Below are 27,793 nucleotides of genomic sequence, written 5' to 3' on the forward strand. Positions count from 1 at the left end.
AGGTTAGAAGAGCATAAATGTGTGACACACATCAAAAAAGCTTGTTGTTATTCCCCACACCAACAAATCTGTGTCACAGTATGACTGTGACAGTATCCCAGCAACATCTTCAGTCCAAAACAAATTTGTGTATTTATTCTTATCTTTTAGACCCTTCACTGTAACTCTTAGAGATGCTAGATGAGTAGTTTCTGAACTCCCAAAGCATTTTCAGGGGGAGAAATATTAATAATGACAGCAACATTATCATCCTTCTGGCAGTCAAGGGAGGGTGCACAGTTTTGCTAAAACAGAAAGACTATCGTGAGAAAATTTTGTCATTGCTCAGTGAGAAAAATTGTATGAGCCCCTGAAATGAGACCCAGGAAGTGGTTACAGGCAGGGGGTGATAGATTGTGTGAAGCAGTTAGAACAAGACAATGCCACTGATGGGGCCTCATACCACAGACTATACCCAAGTCTGTATGGTTTAATGAAGATACATAAAGACGGTGTACCTTGAAGACAAACTGTCTGTATGATCCACTCAGTCACCTATAACATTGCAAAGTTTCTGGCTTCGATCCTCAACCCGTTGACAGGCAGCCCTAAACACCACATCCACAACACTTTGCTGTTTCTTGGGAAGGTGAGAGATGTAGTTATGGAGGCAGATGAGTCAATGATCTTGTACAATGTTACATCTCTCTTTACTTGTGTAACAGTCACTGAAGCAGTGGAGGTAGTTTGTAAGAGATTACAAGATGACCCCAACATCAGCAACAGAAACAACATTACAAACAAAAACAGGCGCAGACTCTTAAATGTGCTGTACAGTCTAATTACGGATTTTTTGTGTATTGTCATGATTTTTGTTTTTCCATTCTAGCTGACAGTGACTGTTTTTTTTTTCTTGTAGTTGAATAAAAAACAAACCACACAGTGATTGTTGGCATCTGTCACAGAGGCTGGCACGTTTGAATGACAAAGAAAAAGGACTATTATGCTTTTAATTTCATTTAATTTGCTGGTAATTTACATTTGACATTAATTTGACATTAAGTTATTTTGTCCTTTGAAACAAATTAAAACTCACTTCAAAATGTAATATTGAAATCTATAGATTGTAATTTCAACACATATATGCAAAGATTAGAAAAAAAAACTTCAGGGTGGCTCGTTTTTATTTAGGCATTAAACTGGACGTCTACCACATACTTGTGTTGTTGCTGCCATCCGGAGCATTTTAATGGCATGGAATTAACATTTACGTGACACAGCACCTAGCTGTACCAGCTTTACAGAAGCACATAAGCGCAAACATAAAATAAAATAAAATAAAATAAAATAAAATAAAATAAAATAAAATAAAATAAAATAAAATAAAACTAGAATGTTGGCATCATGACAGACTGAAGTCAACAGCAAGAATAAATTACAAGGCTACACCAAAAGTAAGAGTAAAAAAAATAAAGAACAGTTATAAGACAGTTATATTAAAAGAAGGCGCTCTGGTTTAAATTAAAGGTCATTTCAAAGGAGATATAGATGATTCAGAAAGGCAGCGATGCTTCACCAGAGGCTTCGTACTTCACACCTTCGTCATGTTCGCAGCGACTAGTGAAGAAAGAGGAAGTGGAGCTTCAGTTTTTTGTGCAAACACTTTTACTGAGTTTGTGCCTGAGTCTGTGTGTTAGCATAACTTACGATCCTTGACCCACTGAGCTTTCGGATCAGCACAAAGCGGTCCGTCATTTGTGTGGAAACTAGAAATAAAATGAAAAAGTTATGGAAATGTGTGTGTTTATGTTCGTGCGTAGGGCAACATGTTCAGACTTACATTATAGCCTTCACACAGGGTGATCCTGCAGGCTGCTCACGGTATGTTTGCCCCACCACGTCAGCGCTCATATTGCGGCTGGTGACCAGAACGCAGCACGGCCTTCTCCTTGGAGCATGGCGAGCTGAGAGAGAAAGTCGATCAGACATTTATGTATTTGGCCTGAGAAGTGTAATTGAACAGAAAACCCAAGGGAACTCCAGGTTTAAAATAAATAATAAAACTCCTCTAAATAATAATAATGATAAAAAAAAATGGTTGTTGAAATGTTACTTGAAATTTTGTAAATGTTTCTGTGCTTAACGCTGTAACCATTCTGACACTATGGAAACAAATAAGAAAATGAGTTGATGAAACATCAAAGTGCATTACACATAGTAATTCAAACCAATCTGTTTCCACTAACAGATGTGAAGAATTTGTTATTGTTCATTAACCCTGTTTATAAACAGGAAAAGTGGGCCAGCTGAGCAGAAGAAAAACTCACCACTTGGGGGCCTTCTTGAGGCATTTCTACATATTTATTTGGTGTAAGAGGGACAATGTGTTACAATGTAGCCACTGAACAATACTGCAGACATAACTATGCCAGATTTCTAAATAGCAAATGTCTATAAAGACGGTGTTTTGAATCTTTGTGTCACCCTTAAAATGTTGGCAGTATTAATTAGCCAGAGGCTTGTACAAGTCAGCTGACAGCATAAACTGCATAAATATGGTTTATCAATCCAAAAGATATATAATCTGAAAACTTCTACTAAACCTTCACTTTAAAAAAAACAAAACAACAAATTTAGACATAAAGGAGCATCTTTTAAAAGGCCATGACTAACTGAACAAATTTATCCTGGGAAACACCGTCTACTACAGACATCTGGTGCTTGGTGGGTAGAAGGTGAGAGTGTAAAAAATGGACAGAATACAACTGGTGTCAAAGTTTATATAAACCATTTTTTGATAGTGAGTTACAGCTACATATGAAATAAATAAAAGGACTGGGTAGTTAGGATGTGCAGTAATAGCAAGCTAGTGAAGCTATATCCACTCCCTGTCACTCCTACTGTAAGATACACAAACTGTAAGATATGTGTTTGATGTTACAGTAGGTAAGCTCTATTACTTCTGTTTTACCCCCAAAATAAGCAAAGCATATCACACACATGCTCAAAAGCAGAGCTGTATAGTGTATGTGTCAAACATGTCTCGCTAAAGCATAAAAATGCAGTGAAGCCTTAAAAGTCTTCAGTTTGCTACACAGGCATGACAGTTTGCAGAAAGTTGCAAGTTTTTCTAAATCTTGCCAACTTATTTTTAACCATTAAGAGTAAAAAAAAAAAAACCCAATGCAAATGAATGTTCTGTGCTGTCCACTGTGATCTGTAATAATCATGTAGTGAGACCCACTGTTGGAACTCCACTATCTCAGGGTGTAAATGTTTACTTCTTTATATTAAAATGAGAGTTGGTTACTATGCAATTGTATTACTGTTTGCGCAAACTTGAGATCGACTTGGCCTAATTGTGGGCCATGGACACCCTTCATGTAGACAAAAATAAATGTATGTGTACATGAAAGCAGGCCTAAGCAGCAGTAACGTTGTTACGAAACTAGCCTGAGATGAAAAGCTAAGCTCTGCAGTGAGGTAATGACAAATTCAGTTTAACTCCTTTTTATTTATATAGCGGCAAACCACAACAACAGTCTCTTTAAAGTGTTTCATATTGTAAGACAAGGACCCTACAATAATATAGACAATATTCAATCAGTTTAATACATCTTATCTCTCTTTTTTTCTTTAGAGAAGAAAACACAGTTACCTGCAGAGAGCTGCCAGCACAGATAGAGCGAGAGCAGAAGGAGAGCGATGGTGTGGATCTTCACGGACATTTTCACTGGTGGTCTGGCTCACCGGTCAAGTTGCAACTAACACAAGTTGATTAATGTTTGGATATATATTAGAGAGTGAAGGAAAATATGCAGAGAGAACTGCTGACGTGCTTCTGTCTGCCTGTGCGCTTGTGTGTGTGGTTGTGGTACATCACACCTCCACCCCTTTACAAGTTTGAACTTCTAATGTACCAGCTTTCCGAGAAAAAGCTTCTCACATAGACAGAGATGTGCAAAGACACTTAAATGTGGTCTACAGTCACATGATTGATGCTGCCAGTTTGTGCATTGTTATTAGGGACCCCTGATTATATTTGGTTTTCCATTTTGACTGACAGTAAATTCCTAGCCCTTCCTTCTAGTTAAAATAAACAAACAAACAAACCACAACATTTCCACGTTGACAGAATTTTTTTGCCTGCTTATCTAGGTATCAACAAATCCTCAAACTCTAAACCTTCTGCTTGGAATTTAAGCCATTTAATTGAACTACAGGGAGTGCAGAATTATTAGGCAAGTAGTATTTTTGAGGAATAATTTTATTATTGAACAACAACCATGTTCTCAATGAACCCAAAAAACTCATTAATATCAAAGCTGAATGTTTTTGGAAGTAGTTTTTAGTTTTAGCTATTTTAGGGGGATATCTGTGTGTGCAGGTGACTATTACTGTGCATAATTATTAGGCAACTTAACAAAAAACAAATATATACCCATTTCAATTATTGATTTTTACCAGTGAAACCAATATAACATCTCCACATTCACAAATATACATTTCTGACATTCAAAAACAAAACAAAAACAAATCAGCGACCAATATAGCCACCTTTCTTTGCAAGGACACTCAAAAGCCTGCCATCCATGGATTCTGTCAGTGTTTTGATCTGTTCACCGTCAACATTGCGTTGCTGCACGCTTGACTTTTCTCAGTTCATGGGCAGTTATTTTGCGCCTTGGTTTTTCCACACGCTTCTTGCGACCCTGTTGACTATTTTGAATGAAACGCTTGATTGTTCGATGATCACGCTTCAGAAGTTTTGCAATTTTGAGACTGCTGCATCCCTCTGCAAGATATCTCACTATTTTTGACTTTTCTGAGCCTGTCAAGTCCTTCTTTTGACCCATTTTGCCAAAGGAAAGGAAGTTGCCTAATAATTATGCACACCTGATATAGGGTGTTGATGTCATTAGACCACACCCCTTCTCATTACAGAGATGCACATCATCTAATATGCTTAATTGGTAGTAGGCTTTCGAGCCTATACAGCTTGGAGTAAGACAACATGCATGAAGAGGATGATGTGGACAAAATACTCATTGCCTAATAATTCTGCACTCCCTGTATATAAGGTTTCCTCTTTAAGTTAAACTGTTTTGCCCCTGAAACAGGTATAATAAAAGAAATCTAGAGACTCTACAACTGCTTCTTTGATCCTTCTAATATACTTTTTAGCAGAAGATCAGAAAAGTTTCACACTCTGCTCTGGAGGAAATGTAAATTGTGACAGAAATATGAAGTTGTTGATCGTGTTAGTTTGATGAACCACACACGCAAAGATCAAAATTTTCAGACACTTTTCTGACTGAGTAAATCCCCCAGTTAAAATATTCCTCTTCAGCCATATTCATCATCATCATCATTTATTTATATAGCACTTTAAAAACACACCTGGTAGACCAAAGTGCTGTACAATACTAATATGCACATAGTAATAAAACCAGACATAGCAAAAAAATTATAAAAAAAAAAATAAAATAAATAAATAAAAAAAAAGTCAGTTACCCACAGAGTTAAAAGCCAGGGAATAAAAATAGGTTTTTAATAATGACTTAAAAACTGGCACTGATGTAGCCTGTCTAATATGGAGAGGAAGGTTATTCCAAAGCATCGGCGCGGCAACAGAGAACACTCGGTCTCCTCTAAGTTTCAGCCGTGACTTTGGCAGTTTATCAGGGGAAAATGGTGTTGGCGTGTTATTTAATTTGCCCTCCTCGTAGCTATTGCTACAGCTGTATTCACTTTTATCTGGGCTTAACTTTAGGCCCATGGCCCTAAATCAATGAACTGGACCTGTCTAGGTTTGTGTTGTGTGTGCATTTTTTTGAGTATTTCTATTGGAATTATTGGATGTGATTATAATATTGTCAAGACTTGAGTGAGAGTCTGGTGTTTCTCCACCGGCTTCCTGTGTTAACCCGTGTCTGCTTCCTGATTCCACACTTTGCCCTACTAACCTGGCATCTGGTTAGTCAGTGAGGCTATATTTAAGACCAACACTGTCATCATTTCTCCACCAGTTCGTCAGCTACCTCATGGTGGTAACCAGGCCTCATTGCTTCTTCTGTTCATGCTCATGGTTTTAACTTACCTGGTTTTCTTGTGCCTACAGTTTCCTCATCAAGTCACCGCTTTGCTCACCTGCAGCTCAATGACCTGGATGCTGGTCTGCTTGGTAAGATTCTCCACACCTCTCTGCAATCTGTTCCTTGGGATCAAAACTACTCACTGTTTCACCCACCTGTCCTCCTGCCCATCATCTCCTCTGGATCATAAGAATAAAATAGGGTTGGAAGCTCATTTACTCACCTCACGGATCCTCACTCGGTTTCCCTCCCCAGAGTCTTACTACCTCCATCCACAGAATCAGTATTCCTCTCACCTCCTTATATTCACTCCTCACTTCCAGGTCCATTTCCATGCACTGGCCTCCAGGGCCCTATGACAAATATGGCTTCCATATTGGACTCCTCTGCACTGAGGAGTTTCTGCTTCAGTCCTCGTGTGAAATTAAAATTCTATTTGTCTCTTACTAATGATAGCATCTTGTTAACACACACTTGCTGTTAGAAAACATACCACCCCATTATCCACATAATGTGAGCACTTTTTTGACTGAATGGGTCAAGGAAATAGATATAGGTTATAAGTTCTGTAAGAATTACAGAAATAATTATACCATTAAAAAAAACATACATTTACATTTTGATTTGAGCTGAGCATAAACAGAGAATTTGTAGCAGTGGCCTCCTGATAGCACCTTCAGCCAACACATCCAGCTGTTTCTTGTACACAAACAGATGTTTCTGTTGTCGTTTAAAGGCATTCTTATGCATCACATCCTCAGAAGCAGGAAATTAGAGGTCATCCAGGTCTTCATGTTGTTAAGTTGTTGGTTGGTTTATAAAACTGGTATGTGTATTCTGGCTTTGTGGATAGATAAAACTAGGTATCGTCTCTGTCATAAGACTATAAGGGAAGCAGGTATAATATACATACATACATCTGTGAGCGCACTGAGCAGCTCCTTTAGTCAGACACTGAAACAACCTTGCTGCAGGAAGGACCGCTTTGACAGACCATTCATCCTGACAGCAGTTACGCTCTATAACTCCTCAGTCACAATGTCATGAGTCACTTGGACACTGTGGTCATCCACAATTACCACCTCATGCATAAAATGCATCTTTCACATATATGGACCTGTGCATGTATATGTGTATGTATATTTATATTTATTGTGTATGTATGTATGTGTATTTGTGCTTGTGTGTGTGCATATACATGTCTATACTTATAGATACTTAGATACTTATAGATATCTATTACTTACATAGTAATAGTAATAGTAGCATAGTTTAACTTTATTACTTGCATATCTCCACAACCCTCCATCCATAACACATACTGTGTAAGCGTGTACACAGAACCCCAGCTACTGTTGTATATATTGTATTATCTTATTTATTTTCTATTCCGTGACTTTATATTCTTGGTATACTCTTTGTATTCTTCTGCTACCTGTCCGTGAGCTGTGGTAATGCACAAATTTCCCCACTGTGGAATAAAGTCTTATCTTATTTTAAACTTAAATACATGCAGTACTGATCAAATGACCTGATAAAAAGGACCACGTGGCTCTGGTGACTGAGCTGCACTTCTGACACAGAAGTGCAAAAGATATTAAATGATAAATATTATGTGCTACAAGTGCAGCCTGATGGAGGCTCAGTACTGAAATCGAGACTTGAGGTCTGTTATTTGACAAAAGGCTCTAAGAATACAATCATTTTTAGCTAGACGACAGCAAACCTTGTGATTGCTCAGGCTTCTTTAGAGTCATGCACTAGGTCTGGAAAAGAAACGTGACCAAAAAGGACTGACAAAAACCAAAAATGACAGCGGTACTGTACCATATTTAAAGACTGGTCGGCACATGAGTGAAAAGGCTTACCACTTCCTAGTTTGACAGGGCTTCAGGACCCACATGACTTATGATACAGAGAAAAGAAATGACTGGGCTCTGAATCAGCAAGCTGATGTCAGCATTTAGTAGAAAGAAAAAACTGTTAGGCAGCCCACAACTAAACAGCAACTCCTCCAGACAGTTCAGAGGACAGAAATACACTAATAAATGAAGAGGTGGTGTCATATTGTAATGGAGGTGGAGAGGTGGAAATAGAAAGGAATATTCCGTACTCTGACATCAAGTTCAGGAAGTCTTTACTTTCAAAAGATTAAACTAAACTTTGTCGAAACATCTCAGTATGGTTGAGCTGTATTTGGTATTCTTTTGCATTTCAGAAAGAAAAGGGTTCCTCCTTTTCAGTCGTTTTCTAACTTTACTGTCATGAACATCTTTAACATCTTGTGAACTTTTTTTGGCAGCTATCTGGACTGTTTCCACTTCTCACTGTAGAGTGGGCGGCCTTCAAAATGTTTGGAAAGTACCCCATAACCCAATATTAAGCACCAATTGCTTCCCTGAGATCACAGCTGGTGTCTTTCATACACAGCGTTGTGTTAACACCCATTGAATAGACACTGCTAAAACCTCTGGTTTCACAATGGTGCACACACTTGCTGGTGATTAAGTGCGTTTGGTTAGCAGGACCTTGAATCGCTAGTTTTTTACAGACTGCTTCTGCATTTTGGCTACGTGGGTGTTAAAAAATGATGGTGCTGTGTAATATGTCATGTTTTGTTGTTCATCTTGCATTTAAATAATTTAGAAACTGTTAGAAACCAGATTGCCTTTTTAAATAGCATTCTGACATGTAGTAGTTTCTTTTTCACATGATTGTAGGAGCGTAGTGACGCACAGTCACAGGCTCCCACAGTCTGCAGGTGGTTTTCAAAGTGGCATCACTGTTTTTAAAAACTGTTTTTATGTCTTTGATCAGGTATTCTGATACTTTTTTGACCTTTTGCAGAAGAAAATGTCAGAAACATACATGATGAGACGCAGATTGAAGAAGAAGAGAAACACTGAATGCAAGATGTCATTTACATCTTTTATTTCTGATCACTGGTGCTGCTCCACATCTCCCATTTAGATTCAAAGTTGTGACAGGGTTGCCAATAAATACATTTCTTCTAAAGACAATTAAATAAACTAGTGGACTGTATTAGCAAACAAAATGTTGTACACTCAATACTGAGGGAATGAATATGCTCAGTAATAAATATTTATTCCGGTGGATCAAGTCAATTCAACTAATGGTCCCACCAATAAATGAATTGAAAGACATTAGATATTCAACATAGTAAATTAACATAACTATGTCCATCAAGTGTATATTATTATACACCAATATATTAGTTTGTATCAGATTAAGATTTGAACAAACATTGTTCAGAGGTATTTTCATCATCAGATGTCTCACAAGTGCTCATCTCAGAGGTAGATGAAGAGGACGGTAAACCAGTGGAGGCTGATGGAGGAAAGGTGGTGCATGTGATTGTCGAGAAGAGCTAGACTCGAGATTTAGATTTTGCTCTTCTGAAAAAAAAAAGCAAAAACATTTATAAGACAACAGATTAGTAACTGAAGGATTGAATACATGAGTGAAGAAAAGTCCAAGTGAGCATGTGAGTGAATTAATGGTGATGTTAAACTCACTCAAGTTCTACAATCTTGGCCTGAACCCAGTGAGCTCTCCCATTAATGCAGTAAAGGCCAGACTGTGTCTGAAAGCTGCAGAAATGACAAACACATTAAATATTTGTACTTAATAAATTTTATTAAATTCACTCGGCTCATTGTTCAGTCGAGTGTGTTGCTTTAAATGTATTGAAAAGTGACTTGAGGGAACTACTGTTGCGATTTAGCAATATATAATAATGTGCTCAATTAAAAACTACACATCTTTTAATTAATCAAGAAATAACATTAACATGGGTCTTTCAATCTATAACTTTGTACTAGCTCTATGTACCCAGTTCTTTAAATTGAAAAACTAAGGCCTCGATTGATTCATTTAAATTAGGAGGGATTCTTTAACAAAAAAAAAGATCCAGCCATTTGTTAATTAGTCTTTCAGGACGCTAGCCATTGCTTGAAGTTGTTGAAATATTACTTACATAACTGCATTGACACATGGAGGGTTTTTTCTCTGGACTCTGTATTCCAAGATTGGTTCTATTATCTTCTTACTGGTGACTGTTTTACAGCATTCAAACACCTTTGAAACTGCTGAAAGTTTTTATAAAGGCATTTTTATGTAAAATAAATTCATTTGAAAGATATTAAACAGAGTCTATCTGAAATTCAAACTTACCATCTGATCCAGACACAGCCACCAGGACAACAGCGACCAGCGCAAACAGACTTACAGATTTTACCATTTTCAAACAGCTTGAAAGTTATTAGATTAAATAGTCAAGAAAGGATTATCTGTTGGTCTTTCCTCTCCCTTTTGTCTCTGAAGATCCTGGTGAACTGACAAACACCTTGAAATGCTGGCTACTTAAAGGCCTTAAAGCAGAGGCAATCTTTTAATTAGTCATCTTACTCATTCTTCATGTGATTGACTTTCTTTGACTCTAAAAAAGAATTCCAAGACATTTCAAGCCAGAAATTTGGCAATAGTTTGAGTATCTGATGGGGGGTGTTAGGAGTTCCACAGACGCTGCGAGTCACACTAATGACACGACTTATTTTATTAATAGACTACATAAAGTAAATGAATTTAATGAAGAAGATATAAAGAAATAAGACTGTAGATCAGTTATTTATTGTAAACTAAAACACAAAAATTCTCTCAGTTACTATAAGTTAATAACTTATGATGCTTTTTTTAAAGACTTTTCACTTAACCATTGTCATTTGATGAAGGTCACCTCTGTGGCATTCATGACACAAAATCTTTTGCAATATTTCTGGGCAGGGCACGTTAAGTATGCAGTCATAAGTATGTTCCAGTGCTGTGACGTACGGACATGTCTCACCAGCTCCACCCATGTGCAAGAAAGCTCCAGGGTTCAGGGGAAACAGAAGAAAGTTTTTTTTTTATTAATTAGAGGAAGTAAGTGAAAGCAATGGTGAAACTAAAGTGTGTCCTATTCACTGAGTTAAAGCAGGAGCACACTCCACAATCCCTGTAGATTTATGTAAAATACTGTGCCCTGAAAGTAAAAAAAATAATGACATCGGTAAATCTGTAGAAAACAATGAACTTACTGTAAAGTACAATAAAGATCAAAAACTCAGCTGAATATCTGGTTTGACACTGTTTTAAAGTGGCACTTTTTTTCAAGTAGACTCAGACGCAGGTGGCTGGAAAATTTAGGTGGCAGTAGTTCACAGGAAAAATATCAAGTCTGGAGTTCTGTTGTTGTTTCATTTTTGCCAAAAAAGCCAAATGAACAGAACACCATGACATACGGAAAGCAAAAGGTAATCCACACATCTTCACGTGTTAGCACTTTTCTATTCCTATCATTAATCCATGATTTCCTCCACTTTCTCTGCTGTATATGGAGCCTCCCAAGATCCATCTGTCTGACTATCCCACTTTTTCTTTGGTAGCCTCTTCCTTTGAATTCAACTACCAAGTCCCCTTGTCTTCTTTCCTCTGTAAGGAGGATATATTTAAAACAATATCAATAATAATCCCTCAACTTCAATACACTTCTCCAAATAAAACCAAACAGTCATTCCAAAAACAGCATTGCTATGTTCGTTTAGTTAAAAATCAGGCACACAAACCAATAGCCAAAATTTTTCTCTATACACATTTAGAGTCTCCAGAAATTAGCTGCAACCCTGAATTTCTCAACACATAAATCAGTCAGAAGATACACTGAGCCGTCTTTGCCCTGCCAGCTCCCTGGTACAAAGCCTAGTTAATATCCAGCTGAGTCCACCAGAGAACAGAGCAGGTAGCGGTCAGCAGAATTCACAGTAAGAAAGTGGGCATCATTCAGACTTCCTGCTGCATGATGCAGCCAAATCCAGATTGAGGTTTTCTTTCAAACATGGACTGTTTCTATTAGATAGATATGACAATATCTATCTAACAGACCCAAATTTATTCATGTAAATGGGGAGTATTCTGCACATATTAAGGTTAATTATGGCGTTGCACAGTGTTCCATGGACTACATCTATTTACATTGTATATGCCTTCCCTAGGCAATAGTCTGCTATGCAGATCATGCCCAATTTTTTCCATCCGTGAAGCCACATGACACACAGCAATTAGTTAAACTGCAGGAATGTGTTAAAGGCATAAAAATGTGGATGACCTGCAATTTCCTACTTTTTAATTCAGATAAAACTGAGCTTGCTGTACTTGACTCTAAAAATCTTAGAAATATGGTATCTAACCAGATTCTGACTCTGGATGGCATTACCTCGGCCTCCAGTAACATTGTGAGGACCCTTGGAGTCATTTTTGACCAGGACATGTCCTTCAATGCACAAATTAAACAAATATGTAGGACTGCTTTCTTCCATTTGTGCAACATCTCCAAAATTAGAAAAATCCTGTCTCAGAGTGACGCTGAAAAGCTAGTTCATGCATTTATTACTTCTTGACTTGACTACTGTAATTCATTATTATCAGGAAGTCCTAAAAACTCCCTGAAAAGCCTTTAATTAATCCAAAATGCTGCACCATTAGTACTCACTAATTTAATTTAATATCCTGTTCATCACATACTGGTTGTTGAATAATCAGGCAGGCCCCCATCATATTTTAAAGACCTCATAGCAACTTAGCACCCTATTAGAGCACTTCGCTCTCACACTGCAGGCCTACTTGTTGTTCCTAGAGTATTTAAAAGTAGAATGGGAGGCAGAGCCTTCAGTTTTCAGGCCCCTCTTCTGTGAAACCAGCTTCCAGTTTGGATTCAGGAGACAGACACTATCTCTACTTTTAAGATTAGGCTTCAAACTTTCCTTTTTGAGAAAACATATAGTTAGGTTCGCTCAGCTGACCTTGAACCCTCTCTTTGTTATGCTGCAATAACGCCATTCTACTGGGGAATTCCCCTAATTCACTCGCCTCTTTTTGCTCTCTTTGTGTTTAAAATATTTCTCCACAGAGTGTCTTTAGTCTTGTCTTCCTCCCCTCACCTCCAAACGGCCATGGTGGATGGCTGCCCTTCCCTGAGCCTGGTTCTGTAGAAGGTTTCTTCCGGTTAAAAGGAGTTTTCCCTTCCCACTGTTGCCAAGTGTTTTGTTAAAGGGAATCATGTGATTGTTGGTAATTTCTCTGTATAACTGCAGGGTCTTTAACTTACGATATAAATCAGGTGACTGATGTTGTTGTTTACTGGCTTTATATAAGTAAAATCTAATTATATTTAAGTAATTGTGTTTTCTGGTGCCACACTCTCATGATTAGTAGTGGCTTTTGCCCAGTCTGTGTACATGCACCTGCAGGAACTCTCTGTTTGTCCTGATTCCCCTTTTAAGGTTAATGCAAAACTGCATGAGCCAGTGAAGGTGGCATGAAGGGAAAAAGACAGGCGTGCAGGTCTAGTCTGTACCTCTTTGCTTATTTTACATAAAATAATGTCAGAAGCTCACACATGGAAATAAAAAGGTGGATGCAAGATCACCATTAATTTAGTGTTTATTTCAGTCGATCACAATTTAATGAAGATTTCAAATAAATAAATATCTCATGACACTTTCTCAGAATACTGGAAAAAGGAATATATGGATTATATCAGAATGCAATACTGAATGCAAACTCAAACTTGTAACCATCATGGTTGCTCAATTTAACCTTTAAGTCATGACAGTATTTCAAATAAATAAATATCTTTATTTATCATCAAGACACGCCTGCATATAGTAATAATAAAAGCATAAAACTCTTCTAGATGTTGAATAAAGTAACATATAAATACTTATAAATACACTTTCTGATATTTTTTTCCTCTTCTGCATCAGCACAGATTAATTCAGTTGTTCTGTGAAATAATTTCACTTCTAACAAACTGAAAAAAACTACATATACAGCCAAATAATTTAACAATACATTATTAACAATGTACCAGTAATTTTAACATTTATTTAAAAGGCCTTTTCTGGGTTTATTTTTGTTTGTTTTACTAATATCCCGGGGTTTGCAGAGGTGTTTACATCAGATGGCGTCCTACTCGTTCTTGCTTTCTGAAAAGGTCTCGCCAGCTGACATCTCAGAGGTCGCTGAGGAGGAAGGGAGAGCCATGGAAGATGATGAAGGAGAGGCGGTTGATGTTATGATGGAGAGAAGGGAGACTGGAGATGTAGTGGCCACAGACGGTGTAGTGGACTGGGCTTTAGCTTTCCTGAGGGAAAAACAAAAAAAGAAAAACATGAGACTTCAGGTTTGTAACTGAAGGACTGATTCCATTAGTGGCGAGAAGTCCAAGTGAGCATGTGAGTGAATGAATGGTGATGTTAAACTTACTCGAATGCAACAATCGTGGCAAGAACCCAAGGAGCTCTCCCATTGATGCAGAAAAGACCAGACTGTGTCTGAAAGCTGCAGAAATGACAAGCAAATTAAGTATTTGTACTTCAAAAACATAAATTTTTCATATACAACTAACTCATTATTAACAAGCGAGTATGTTGGTTTTTGCTTTAATTCTTTTAAAGTTTTGAACAACAAGCTTAATTTAAAACCACACATTTTAGAAAATTAAATGAAATACCATTAAATTTTGAACTAAGTCAAAGTATGTTAAACTGGAATAGCAAAGGTCTATTAAATGTTAACTGTCTTTTTGTACTGTAGTCATTGCTTTAAGGAGTCAAAATATTACTTACATGACTGCGTTGACACAAGGAGCGTTTGCTTTCTGGACCAAGTATCCCAAGATCGGCTCTGCGATCTTCTTATTGGCTACAGATGTGCAGCAGGAGGCCAGCTTTACTGTTGAAGCAGGAATTTCATTTTACTTAAATGCATTTTTATATAAAATAAAATTCAAGGAACTTTATCAGAGTTTATCTGAAATTTAAACTTACCACCTGACCCGGACACAGCCACAGCCAGCAGGACAACGGCGACCAGCGCAAACAGACTTCCAGACTTCACCATTTTGAAAAGCTTAATAAATATGAAGTTAAATAGTCTGTAAATGATTATCTGTTGGTTCTTCTTCTCCCTTTGTCTCCAGAGGGATCGATGTACTGACAAACGTCTTAAGAAGTTGGATACTTAAAGGCACCGAAAGCAGAAGTGATCCTTCCGGGTTAGTCATCATCCTTCTTTTTTTCTGATTTTCTTCTCTTTTCTTTTCATTCACGTGAATGAGTTTAATGCTGATTTAAGAGGAATTCTGACGAACTTACATCCGAAAGCACTTTCATCACACTTTCAGACGGAAATTTGGTCAATGGGGTTTTCTAAGTATCAGACTGTGGCTGTTAGGAGTCCTGCAGGAGCTACAATTTAAATGAACAGACATCCAGAAAACATGAGATACAGACAGCAGAAGACATTTCATTTTAATTAAAGGAACAGTCCGTATGCTTTGCTTCTTCATCCACTTTAGACTTGCTCTCACTTGTTTCTTACTAATCCTGTGCACTCCACTCTCTTTACTCCAGCTGTCCTCCACTTTCTCATTTTCTTCATTGATCAGTTCCTCAAACTTCCACTTTCCAATTCCACTCCTTCCTTTCCACTGCTCTCTTTTCTGTACACCTAGCCTTCCAATAGTCCATCTTACTATCTATCCCATCTTTTTCTTTGGCAGCCTCTTTCTTTGAATCCTGTTCTGTACTTCCTCATTCTACCACCACCTTTTCCTATTTACTTTCCTCTGTCAGCAGGACATTCTTTAAAAAAATAAAAATAAGGATCTAAATATCCAAATGGCCATTAAGATATCATTGGCTGCTGCAAAGATATAATGAAGTAAATACTACTAGATTCACAGAGAATTAGTTTCACTGAACAGTATGTAGTTCTTCATCAAAGAGATTGGTCGTTCTTACCAGCTGTGTTAGGATATCAGCATGTTACACAACAAAACGTGAAATGATATTTAACTCATAATAAATCCAAAGAAAACGAATAAAGCAGTAAAACAACTGAAGAATCCAATAAAGCTGGTACAGTGGGCAACTAAGAGGTGACAGGACTATAAACACACATCCTCACACACACACAAATATTCATTAGGTACAGATGGGAAAGAACCACAGATATTGGGAAAGTAAGCAGCAGAACAGATCTTCACAAAGAGAACCAAGAAAAAAAAAGACAAAAATAACTTTTAAGATGAAAAAGGAAGTAACTTAAAGATAAATATGAAAAAGACAACAAACCCACACCAAGGTGGGCAAAGACAGGGGAACACAAATAAATTGTTATTTAAACTCGATAATTTCCTACAAATTTGTATTTTATCAACAATATCCTCAGATTTACCCTAAAATAATAAGCATGTAAATCAAGCAGGATCTTCTGGGATTGTCAGTTTCTTGAATAGCCAAAAAGCGAGTCGTGTGTTAAAATGCTGATTTCTGCTGTAGCAGATTCAGGCTTTAAACAGGTTTACAAAATATAAACACATCTGATTAATGGAATGGTTTGTGGCTTTACAACTAATTTCTTCCTTCAGACCAGCTGTAAACCAGACTCTCGTTTTTTCGTCGGTAGCTGTCTGTTACACTTCCCTTCCACTGATCTGAGTAACTAGGCTGGGCGTGTTGACTTTGCTTATACACATTTTTATTTAGTGCTAATTAGCATGTGTTTGCAGCTGTTTAATGCATCTGTATGTGTCATAGGTTCAGGGGGACTGCTGAGATCCAGGTGTTATTAATTACACCACCATACAATTAGACAGGATACTACCCGAAAACAAAAGACGTGAAGGAGGACTGATGACAGACAACACTGTTACCTCACTACACTCTGAGCTGAGCCATCTTTACAGAGGACGATAGGGGAATAAAAAGTGAATGCATGTGTGCTGAGATAAAAAAAATGTGATTATTTGTCTCCCGTTGTGTTCAAATTACCCAGAATAGTTTCAGACAGTTCTGATACTCTCACAGTGTTTGAAATATGTGAAAACAGCTACAGTCATATGAAGCTGCAGCTGCACAACTGCATGAGCCACTGAATGTGGTCTGAAAAGATAAAGAACGGTTCTGCTAAAAAGGAAATAAAAAGATGGATGCAGGATCATCATTAATTCAGTGTTTATTTCTGTCCGTCGCAATCTTCACAACAAAATTATTCCATTAAATAAATATCTCATGACACTTTCTCTGAAATATTACACAAATTAATTTCACCAAAATGCATTTGTTTGGTCTACGTATAGATCATAAAAATGGATGAATACTTAATGCAACATCAAAATTCTAACCATAGTGGTTGCACAACTCAGTTTTAAGTTACAATATTTCAAGTAAATAAATATCTCTATTTTTCAACAAGACATGCCGGCATGTGGCAATAAAAATGTAAAACCTTTCCACACAGTAACATGTAAACACTGACGAATTCACTTTCCTATAAAATGTTTCTCCTGTACTGTAGAAGCACAGATAAATTAAATTAGACTAAAAAAAAATACTTTTAATGAATGGATTAAAATACATATTCAGCCAAATAATTTAACAATAAATTATCAGTAATTATTACTAATTTTTGACTTTGTTCTTTCTTCATCAGATGGCGTCCTAATCATTCCTGCTTTCTGAAAAGGTCTCACCGGCTGACATCTCAGAGGTTGCTGAGGAGGAAGGTAAAGCCGTGGAAGATGATGAAGGAGAGGCGGTTGATGTTATGATGGAGAGAAGGGAGACTGGAGATGTAGTGGCCACAGACGGTGTAGTGGACTGGGCTTTAGCTTTCCTGAGGGAAAAACAAAAAAAGAAAAACATGAGACTTCAGGTTTGTAACTGAAGGACTGATTCCATTAGTGGCGAGAAGTCCAAGTGAGCATGTGAGTGAATGAATGGTGATGTTAAACTTACTCGAATGCAACAATCTTGGCACGAACCCAAGGAGCTCTCCCATTGATGCAGAAAAGACCAGACTGTGTCTGAAAGCTGCAGAAATGACAAGCAAATTAAGTATTTGTACTTCAACAAATACATTATCTTTAAGTTTGTTTAATAGTATTGAATTTGATTGATTAAAAGCAATTAAGAAAATTATTGGAAAAACTACTAAAATGGGTCTTCAGACTATATAAAGTGCATCAAGCTGAAAAGGCTGCTATTTATTTATCTTTAACAATCTTTAAGGAGTCTAATTGTTGCTTTAAGGTGTTTAAAGTGCTGCTTACATGACTGCGTTGACACACGGACGCCTTGCTCTCTGGACCAAATATCCCAAGATCGGCTCTGTAATCTCCTTATTGGTGACAGTTTTGCAGCAAGTGGCCAGTTTTTCTGTTGAAGCAAGGATTAAGTTTTAATTGAAATGTATTTTTATACAAAACAAAGCCTGAAAGATTATAAACAGAGTTTTTCTAAAGGTTAGCTTACCATCTGATCCAGACACAGCCACAGCCAGCAGGACAACGGCGACCAGCGCAAACAGACTTCCAGACTTCACCATTTTTAAAAAGCTTGATAAATACGAGATTAAACAGTAAATGATTATCTGTTGGTCTTTCTTCTCCCTTCGTCTCCGGAGAGCTGGATGTACTGACAAATGTCTTGAGATGTTGGATACTTAAAGGCGCTAAAAGCAGAAGTGATCCCTCTGGGTTTTTTTCTTCCTTCTCTTTTCCTATCCATGCTCCTTTTTTCATGAATGAATAAGTTTAATGCTGATTTCAGGGGAATTCCAAGACACTTACATCCGAAACCACTTTCATTGCACAATGTCAATCCTAAATTTGGTCATGGCTTTTCCCCAACGATCATATTGTGGGTGTCGGGAGTCCTCAAATCATGCTTATAGCAAGTTTTTTTTTTTTGATGACTTGATTTATTCGAAGAACTAATAAAGAGGAAAGACTGAATCTGTTGTCTAACGTAATTCAAACAAATCATTCTTTAAGTGCAAAAATTCTCAGTTATATAAATTCATGATTAAAAGCTTTTTTTAAAAAAACATTAAGTGATTCTTATTTTTTGAAAGTCACCTCTGTGGCATTCATGATACAAAACCTTTGGTCATCATTGTAGGCAGGGCACATTAAAGTGTGCAGTCACAAGTGTGCTCGGGTACTTTGACGCATGGGCATGTCACAACATCGACCTCTGACCTCCCACCCATGTGCAAGAAACTGTGCAACGCCATGTCTGGGGGAAACAGAAGAACGTCTTCCTAGGTCTGAAAAGTTTGCAAATAACAGGAAGTGAAATTGAAGAATGTCCAACTCATCCAGTTAAATGGAAAGACACGTTTTTCTAGATCTATGTAAAATACTGAGCACTGAAAGTAAAGTGAGGATGTTTTTAAAACTAATGAGATTAATACATTTGTGGAAAATAGCAAACTACATGTAAAGTACAATAAATATCAAGAACTCACATCAGTATTTGGTGTAATACCACTAAGGGTCATTTTTTTCCAACAGTTTTTTTTATAAAAAGGCAAATGAACATTCACTAGCTGGGCCCACGTCCTCAGTTTAGGTTTTCACGGCGTTTTGGTAGGTAAGAGTGAATGCTTTGACATGCTGCAGTTTGGGGAAGGCCTCAAAGGGGACTGGCGACAGCTCCTGGGCTGCCCGATCCCCATGTAAAACAAGTAGGGAGGGAGGGTGGGGCACGTAAACAAGAATGAACAGGTTGCAGAACTGGGGGAACCTATATAGATGACAACAGGAAAGAGCATGTTTGGAGGCGTGGTCATGCTCCTGAAATTCCGATACATAATCTCCAAAACATCCAGAAAAGATGAGACACAAGAAGCAACAGACAAGCCATTTATCTTAATCACACCAAAGGAAGTCCAACTTCAGACAAAAGTAGGAAAAAGAGAAGACAAGAGACAAAAATAACCACTAATCCATCCAGATTCATGATGGACAGGGACAGGACGTTAGCCTGAAGCTGGGCTAACGCAGATAGACATGCAACTCACATTTGCACCCTGTGGTTACACCAAACTCTAATTTGCCATAAATGTGTATTTCATCAACCACAACAACCTAAATAAGCAGGTTTACCAAACAGCAGCTTCTGGGACTGTCAGTTTCTTGAAAAGCCAAAAAGTGAATCTGTGCTCAGACGTACTTCTGCTGTAGTAAAGTCAAGCTTTAAGCATGTTTACCAAAGATAAACACATTTCATCAGTGAAATACTTTTGGCCTTTATAGCTAATTTCCTCCTTCAGAACAACTGTAAACCAGAGTTTTTTCTTTCTTTTTATCTGTAGCTGTCTGCTGCACTTCACTTCCGCTAATCTGAGGAACTCAACTGGACGCGCTGACTCTGTGTCGTTAGTGCAGCACACATTCATATTGCATCCGGAAGTATTCACAGCGCTTCTCTTGCTTCAGAGTTTGTCATGTTACAGCCTGATTGCAACATGGATTAAATTCATTTTTTACCGTAAAAATTCGACACAATACAGCGTATTACTTACATGACTGCATTGACACATGGATACGTTGCCCTTGGCTACTTAACGGTGACGTTTGTACTGCAAGTAGTCAGCTTTCCTGTTTAAGCTTAAATTATATTTTAATTAAATGCATTTTTTAAATAAAACACAACTATCTGAACCATCAAACAGAGTTTATATGAAATTTAAATTTACCATCTGACCCATACACATTCACAGCTACCAGGACAACAGCGACAAGCGCAAACAGACTTCCAGACTTTACCGTATTCTTAAAGCTTGACAAATATGAGATTAAATTGTCACTGTTGGTCTTCCTTTTCCAGTTGTTTCTGGAGAGCTCAGTGAACTGACAACATTTCAATAAGGGGAGATCATTAGAAGGAATTGAACATGATTTATTACATTTGAAAAAACTGAATTCAGTTTGAAATATTTGGCGGTTAGACTTCAATGATCCATCGCAGCAGAATGGATTCCCAGCTTTGATAGGGATTGGGGCGGATGCCCCTGAATCTAAACACTGATGGTGGAGATGAAGATGGAGGCTTGAATGATGAGTGATGAGGGAGAGACGGTGATCAGGAGGAGGTGGGTTGCATGAAAGTATCTGCAAGGGAGAATGACAGATGCTCAGCAAAGTACGCAGAGTGGAGGCCTTAAGAAGGCTGAGAGAAAGCTGATTGGACTAGAACAATGATTTGAGTGATGTAAAGTTGAGATTAGCTACCAACACCTCAGAAGCAGACAGCTGGCTGTAGCTCAGGAGGTAGAGCAGGTCATCCCTGTCTGCTCCAGTCTGCATGCCAAATGTCCATGGGCAAGATCCTAACCACAAGTTGCATCCATCGGAGTTATAATGTGAGTGAATGTTAGTTAGAAAACACTTAAAAGCATAGAAATAGTACTTGTGTGAATGTGGCATGTTGTATAAAGTGCTTTGAGTGCTCCGGGAGAGTAGAAATGCGCTATATAAGAATCAGTCCATTTAACATTTGTGTGGTTACAGATCTTCCTCTTACGTTCTCTTTCTCTTATGTTGAATATTAAAGTATATTAAAGGCCTGAAAGGAGAAGCGATCACTCTCTTCCTTCTTCCTGCTTTTTCCTTATTCTTTCTCTTATTTTTAAATTCTGATCTCAGGGGAATTTAGAGACGGTTAAATTAGAAAAACTTTCATTGCACAGTTTCAGTCCTCGATGTGGTCATGGGTTTTCCAGACTCCTCAAATATATTCTTATGGCAAGATTCATTTTACTGACTGAGGATTTATTGAGGATTTGATAAAGAACAAAGACTCTGGATCAATAATTAAATTTCATCTAAACTGGACTGTAAAAGTAAAAAGGAATCTCTGTTTAAAAAAAAAACAACAACTTATGGATCAAAACTTTTAAAATTTTTTTTAGCTAATCTCATTTTGTGAAATTACCTCTGAGGCATTCGTGACACATAATCTTTGGCAATCATTCTGGGCAGGGCATGCTAAAGTATGCAGTCACAAGTGTGCTGTGGTCTCATGATGCACCGTCACAATGTCAAAAGAGCCTTCAGTTACAGCATAAACATGATCTGCAGTCTCTGTAGATCTATATCTTGTACATATCTTTCTTGTGTAAATGTAAATTTGTCTGTTATTGTGCAAATACTTACGTTATTGTGTACTTCACACACATGGAGAAATGGCAAACTGCCTTTCATTGTTCTTGTAACATGACAATAAAAAGCTATTCTATTCTTAACTACTGACCACTGAAAATAAATTAAGGGCACTTTTCAGTACAATGACATTGATAAATTTGTAGAAAACAACCCCCGTCATTCTACAAAGATATGATTGGACTGCAAATGCAGACACACACATCATATATTTGGCACAGATGGGAAGGAAACAGGTGGGAACAAACAAGACACTGAGACAGCAAAACCACAATAAAACCTCAGGATTCCCCAGGATCCAGCTTAAATACACGAGTCAAGGCTTAGTTACTCATTTGTTAAAATGCTTATTTCTGTTGTTGTATTGGTTTTTATTTTATATACAGTGAAATTACAGGGGCGATCGTGGCTCAAGAGTTAGCCCCGGCTTGGACAGTCTCGGTCGTTGTGTCCTTGGGCAAGACACTTCACCCGTTGCTTACTGGTGGTGGTCAGAGGGCCCGGTGGCGCCAGTGTCCGGCAGCCTCGCCTCTGTCAGTGCGCCCCAGGGTTGCTGTGGCTACAATGTAGCTGCCATCACCAGTTTGTGAATGGGTGGATGACTGGATGTGTAAAGCGCTTTGGGGTCCTTAGGGACTAGTAAAGCACTAAACAAATACAGACCATTTACCAAAATACTATGGCCATGTTACATACACTAAAAATAATATAGTAACTGTCTGACTTATATACTCAAGCTTTAGTGTCTTGTAATTTATTTACATTTCATATGATACTTTACAATGATGATAAAGGGCTATTTTATTCTATCTATTCTCTATTTCACACTATATATTTTGCATATGTACCAATTCTATTTTTGACCTCAGAATTTGTATTAATGGTTGAGCCTCACAGCTTATGCATCATGATTTGTATTGATGGCTGGCTGTGACAAGTTTACACCTCTTACACATCTCAAGATCTCAAGATAGACAGCTGATTTCGACTATACATACTGGCCCAGATGTAAAAAGGTTCGCAATAATAACTGCCCCTAACTATACACTTGTCATAGCAAGCCGTTGTTTCTGACCATATACAGTGGCTTGCAAAAGTATTTGCCCCCTTGAACTTTCCCACATTTTGTCACATTACAGCCGCAAACATGAATCAATTTTATTGGAATTCCACAAAGACCAACACAAAGTGGTGCACACGTGAGAAGTGGAACGAAAATCATACATGATTCCAAACATGTTTTAGAAATGAATAACTGCAAAGTGGGGTGTGTGTAATTATTCAGCCCCCTTTGGTCTGAGTGCAGTCAGTTGCCCATAGACATTGCCTGATGAGTGCTAATGACTCAACAGAGTGCACCTGTGTGTAATCTAATATCAGTACAAATACAGCTGCTCTGTGACGGCCTCAGAGGTTGTCTAAGAGAATATTGGGAACAACAACACCATGAAGTCCAAAGAACACACCAGACAGGTCAGGGATAAAGTTACTGAGAAATTTAAAGCAGGCTTAGACTACAAAAAGATTTACCAAGCCTTGAACATCCCACGGAGCACTGCTCAAGCCATCATTCAGAAATGGAAGGAGTATGGCACAACAAAGACAAGGCCGTCCACCTAAACTCACAGGCCGAACAAGGAGAGCGCTGATCAGAAATGCAGCCAAGAGGCCCATGGTGACTCTGGACGAGCTGCAGAGATCTACAGCTCAGGTGGGGGAATCTGTCCATAGGACAACTATTAGTCGTGCACTGCACAAAGTTGGCCTTTATGGAAGAGTGGTAAGAAGAAAGCCATTGTTAACAGAAAACCATAAGAAGTCCTGTTTGCAGTTTGCCACGAGCCATGTGGGGGACACAGCAAACATGTGGAAGAAGGTGCTCTGGTCAGATGAGACCAAAATGGAACTTTTTGGCCAAAATGCAAAACGCTATGTGTGGCGGAAAACTAACACTGCACATCACTCTGAACACACCATCCCCACTGTCAAATATGGTGGTGGCAGCATCATGGTCTGGGGGTGCTTCTCTTCAGCAGGGACAGGGAAGCTGGTCAGAGTTGATGGGAAGATGGATGGAGCCAAATACAGGACAATCTTGGAAGAAAACCTCTTGGAGTCTGCAAAAGACTTGAGACTGGGGCGGAGGTTCACCTTCCAGCAGGACAACGACCCTAAACATAAAGCCAGGGCAACAATGGAATGGTTTAAAACAAAACATATCCATGTGTTAGAATGGCCCAGTCAAAGTCCAGATCTAAATCCAATCGAGAATCTGTGGCAAGATCTGAAAACTGCTGCTCACAAACGCTGTCCATCTAATCTGACTGAGCTGGAGCTGCTTTGCAAAGAAGAATGGGCAAAGATTTCAGTCTGTAGATGTGCAAAGCTGGTAGAGACAGACCCTAAAAGACTGGCAGCTGTAACTGCAGCAAAAGGTGGTTCTACAAAGTATTGACTCAGGGGGCTGAATAATTACACACACCCCACTTTGCAGTTATTTATTTGTGAAAAATGTTTGGAATCATGTATGATTTTCGTTCCACTCACGTGTGCACCACTTTGTGTTGGTCTTTCACGTGGAATTCCAATAAAATTGATTCATGTTTGTGGCTGTAATGCGACAAAATGTGGGAAAGTTCAACTGGGCCGAATACTTTTGCAAGCCACTGTATATTGACCTTGTCCATAAACATATCAAAATGACTCTGTTTGTAGCTGATGATGATGATGATGGTTCATGGAAAGACACTTCTGCTAATCTGAGTAACTGATCTGAAAATATTGTCTGTGTTTGCGCTGTTGGTGCTAAAAACATTTATCGGTCTGTAATGTATGATTGTTATATTTTATTAGCTTTTAAGTGCTGATTGGCTTGTGTCTGTATCTATGTAATGCATGGAAACAGTGTTTGTAGGCCTGCACCACAGGTTCCATTAAAATGCATTTAGACATGCAAACTGTTAATTCACTAAACTGAGATTTTTACTGGACCTGAGCAATCTCAGCAAAGGCCATTTTTGAGTGAATTGTGTCTACGTGAAATTTAAAAATTTAAAAATAACAGAGTGGCTGGGGAATGTCATTATAGTCAACACTGACCAGCTACCTTTAAAGTAAAAACATTTACACCAGCCCGGTACAGAAAGGGTGAAAAGTGGGGCATAAAAAATCTCCAGAATGTAGAAAATGAATTTTAAAATCTGCCTGATTTAACATGACTCTCCAGTGTGGAACACTGTAATCCAAACTTACTTCATTTAATTAAGTTTGTCCAAATATGGCCAGTTCTTGCTCCAAAAATCACCATTGCTATAGTCAACCCTGGAACAGAGCGGGCTGTTATCAGGAGAGCTCATAGTGAGGAAGTGGGCCTCCTGCATACTGCACGATGCTGCCAAACAGAGGTTTTCTGTCACACATGGACTATCTCTTATTGTGTGCTAGTTACCTGGACTTGTTTCAGACACTGTCCACTCCTGATTCTCCCACACTGTTTCAAGTAATTGTGGGATAAAACTACAGCTGCACAACTGCATGAGCCACTAAAGGTGGTCTAAACACACAAAGAAAGGTGCTGCCAGTGTGAGGCAGACGTGTGTTTTGCACATACACACAGTTAGATTGAAATGAAAAAGGATGCAATCTCACCATAAATGTAATATTTATTTTTCCCGTCACAATCCTCACAATAAAAGCTTTTAATAAATAAATATCTCATGACACTTTCTCAGAATAATTAAACAAATGAATTTCTGGATTTGGTCAAAATGCATTTGTTTGATCTCCAAATAGATCATAAAAAACTAACGAATACTAAATGCAATTCACAACTTCACTTTTAAGTTATGACAATATTTAAAGTAAATAAATATCTCTATTTTTCATAAATACATGCCTGCATGTAATAAAAACGTAAAACTCCAAATATTGTGCACATTAACACATCAATGCTGATAAATACATTTTACAATGAATATTTGCCTTCACTGTATCAGCACAGATCAATTAGACTTAACAAATAAATATCTTTGCTTTAAATTAATTGAAAGACACTTAATATTCATCCTAATAATTTAACATCAGTTAGTTCCCCCAACATCTTGGGGGAGGTTACAGCTTTCTTCATCAGATGGCGTCCTACTCATTCCTGCTTACTGAAAAGGTCGCACCAGTCGACATCTCAGAGGTCGCTGATGAGGAAGGCAGAGCGGTGGAAGATGAAGAAGGAGAGGCGGTGGATGTTATGATGGAGAGAAGGGAGACTGGAGATTTAGGTACCACAGATGGTGTAGTGGACCTGGTTTTAGCTTTCCTGATGAAAAAAAGAACAAAAAAGGAAAAATATATGAGACGACAGGTTTGTAACTGAAGAACTGATTACAAGAATGAGTCCAAATGAGCATGTCAGTAAATAAATGATGATATAAAACTCACTTGAATGCAACAATCTTGGCACGAACCCAGGAAGCTTTCAAATAAGCGCAGAAAAGACCGGACTGTGTCTGAAAGCTGCAGGAATTAAAAATAAGGTTAAAATTAAAAAACGTCTTGCCATTAAATCCATTTCATCTAATATCAACAGGTCATGAAGTTAATTTTCAATATAATAGAGTCACTTTCATTTACATTTGTACACAGCTTATGAAATTAAAATGTTATGCAAATAAAGTCAGTATTAGATGGTTAGAAGCATATTCAGAAAGTTTTTAATTACTGAAAATTAACAGTGATTTGTCCATTTTCGTGGAGTCTATTCGTTGCTTTAAATTGTCAGAATATGACTTACATGACTGCCTGGACACATGGAGGGTTTGCTGTCTGGACCAGGTATCCTGTGATCGGTTCCTTAATCTCCGTTGTGGTGACTTTTGTGCAGCAGGTAGCTAGTTTCTCAGCTAAAGACAAACACAGAGCGGCGTGAGATTTAAATGAAGCTGTCTGAAACTGAAGAAAAGCAATGTGGAAAACTTCCACAGAGTTTGAACTTACCTGATGAGCCACACTCGACCACAGCCAACAGGACAACGGCGACCAGCGCAAACAGACTTCCAGAGTTTGCCATTTTATAAAAAATCTGATATAGTATCTGTTATTATCTGTTGTTCTCTTCTCTTCTCCAGAGTGCTCGATGAACTGACTGATGTGTGGGGATACCGGCTATTTATGCAGTGAGGTCTAGAAAAGCAGAAGTCACTCAGTCAACTTCCTGTTTTATTTTTCCCTCCTCTCTCTCCATGCTAATGAATTTAGGGAAATTCCACCAGCCTGCCTTAAGGAGTCACTTTTATCAACCAATTTCCTGCTGATAATTTGGTAATGGTTCCTCTTGTGAGACTGTGGGAGTGCTAGGATTCCTGCAGTCGGAGGTCATTCTCCTAGCTTGGTTTATTATATCAGCAACTTCGTTAAGGAATTAATAAAGAACAAAGGTTAAAAGTGAGTTATTTTACTTAATGCAAGCTGATCACAGCCTAAATGCAATGACTAAAAGTAAATTGTTTAGTCATTTTTTAGTCATTACTAATTTTTCAATTTTTCTCCTTTAAAGTAAATTCTGAATGTTTTCTAAAGTCAGTTTAGTTACAAAAGATTTCTTTAGCAATCACTTCTGGGCAGGACATATGAAAACACAGAGTCATAATGACCGTCC

The 27,793-nt window shown here is 38.0% G+C and overlaps 5 protein-coding genes and 1 long non-coding RNA gene across 6 annotated transcripts in view; 1 reads left to right on the top strand and 5 right to left on the bottom strand.

Annotated features, from left to right (window-relative positions):
• The window catches only part of LOC146567009 (uncharacterized), a 435,082-nt gene that overhangs the window by 223,466 nt on the left and 183,823 nt on the right, over positions 1-27,793 (top strand). The gene's annotated exons all lie outside the window — the stretch shown is intronic.
• On the bottom strand, positions 981-3,850 carry LOC146567025 (C-C motif chemokine 3-like). Its single transcript, XM_085286578.1, has 4 exons — positions 3,638-3,850; positions 1,820-1,943; positions 1,687-1,745; positions 981-1,596 (listed from the first exon to the last, which is right to left on the bottom strand). Exons 1-4 carry the CDS (start codon positions 3,705-3,707, stop codon positions 1,571-1,573), a joined length of 279 nt encoding a protein of 92 aa, XP_085142704.1. The 5' UTR covers positions 3,708-3,850; the 3' UTR covers positions 981-1,570.
• Positions 8,984-10,409, bottom strand: LOC146567026 (uncharacterized). The gene is made up of 4 exons (XR_014893756.1): positions 10,269-10,409; positions 10,072-10,183; positions 9,611-9,685; positions 8,984-9,490 (listed from the first exon to the last, which is right to left on the bottom strand). It is a non-coding gene; the product is annotated as an uncharacterized LOC146567026 (long non-coding RNA).
• LOC146567027 (uncharacterized) lies at positions 13,576-15,100 on the bottom strand. Its single transcript, XM_085286581.1, has 4 exons — positions 14,960-15,100; positions 14,759-14,864; positions 14,397-14,471; positions 13,576-14,274 (listed from the first exon to the last, which is right to left on the bottom strand). Exons 1-4 carry the CDS (start codon positions 15,030-15,032, stop codon positions 14,100-14,102), a joined length of 429 nt encoding a protein of 142 aa, XP_085142707.1. The 5' UTR covers positions 15,033-15,100; the 3' UTR covers positions 13,576-14,099.
• LOC146567028 (uncharacterized) lies at positions 17,133-18,599 on the bottom strand. Its single transcript, XM_085286580.1, has 4 exons — positions 18,449-18,599; positions 18,247-18,352; positions 17,933-18,007; positions 17,133-17,810 (listed from the first exon to the last, which is right to left on the bottom strand). The coding sequence occupies exons 1-4, from the start codon at positions 18,519-18,521 to the stop codon at positions 17,636-17,638; spliced, it is 429 nt and encodes a 142-aa protein (XP_085142706.1). The 5' UTR covers positions 18,522-18,599; the 3' UTR covers positions 17,133-17,635.
• On the bottom strand, positions 25,788-27,290 carry LOC146567029 (uncharacterized). The gene is made up of 4 exons (XM_085286579.1): positions 27,133-27,290; positions 26,930-27,038; positions 26,578-26,652; positions 25,788-26,455 (listed from the first exon to the last, which is right to left on the bottom strand). Exons 1-4 carry the CDS (start codon positions 27,203-27,205, stop codon positions 26,281-26,283), a joined length of 432 nt encoding a protein of 143 aa, XP_085142705.1. The 5' UTR covers positions 27,206-27,290; the 3' UTR covers positions 25,788-26,280.

Source organism: Mchenga conophoros, linkage group LG9 (assembly GCF_057382185.1).
Source record: "Mchenga conophoros isolate Kocher_MC1m ecotype Shallow Benthic linkage group LG9, M_conophoros_male_GT1.1, whole genome shotgun sequence".
In the NCBI taxonomy this organism is placed as follows: Eukaryota; Metazoa; Chordata; class Actinopteri; order Cichliformes; family Cichlidae; genus Mchenga; species Mchenga conophoros.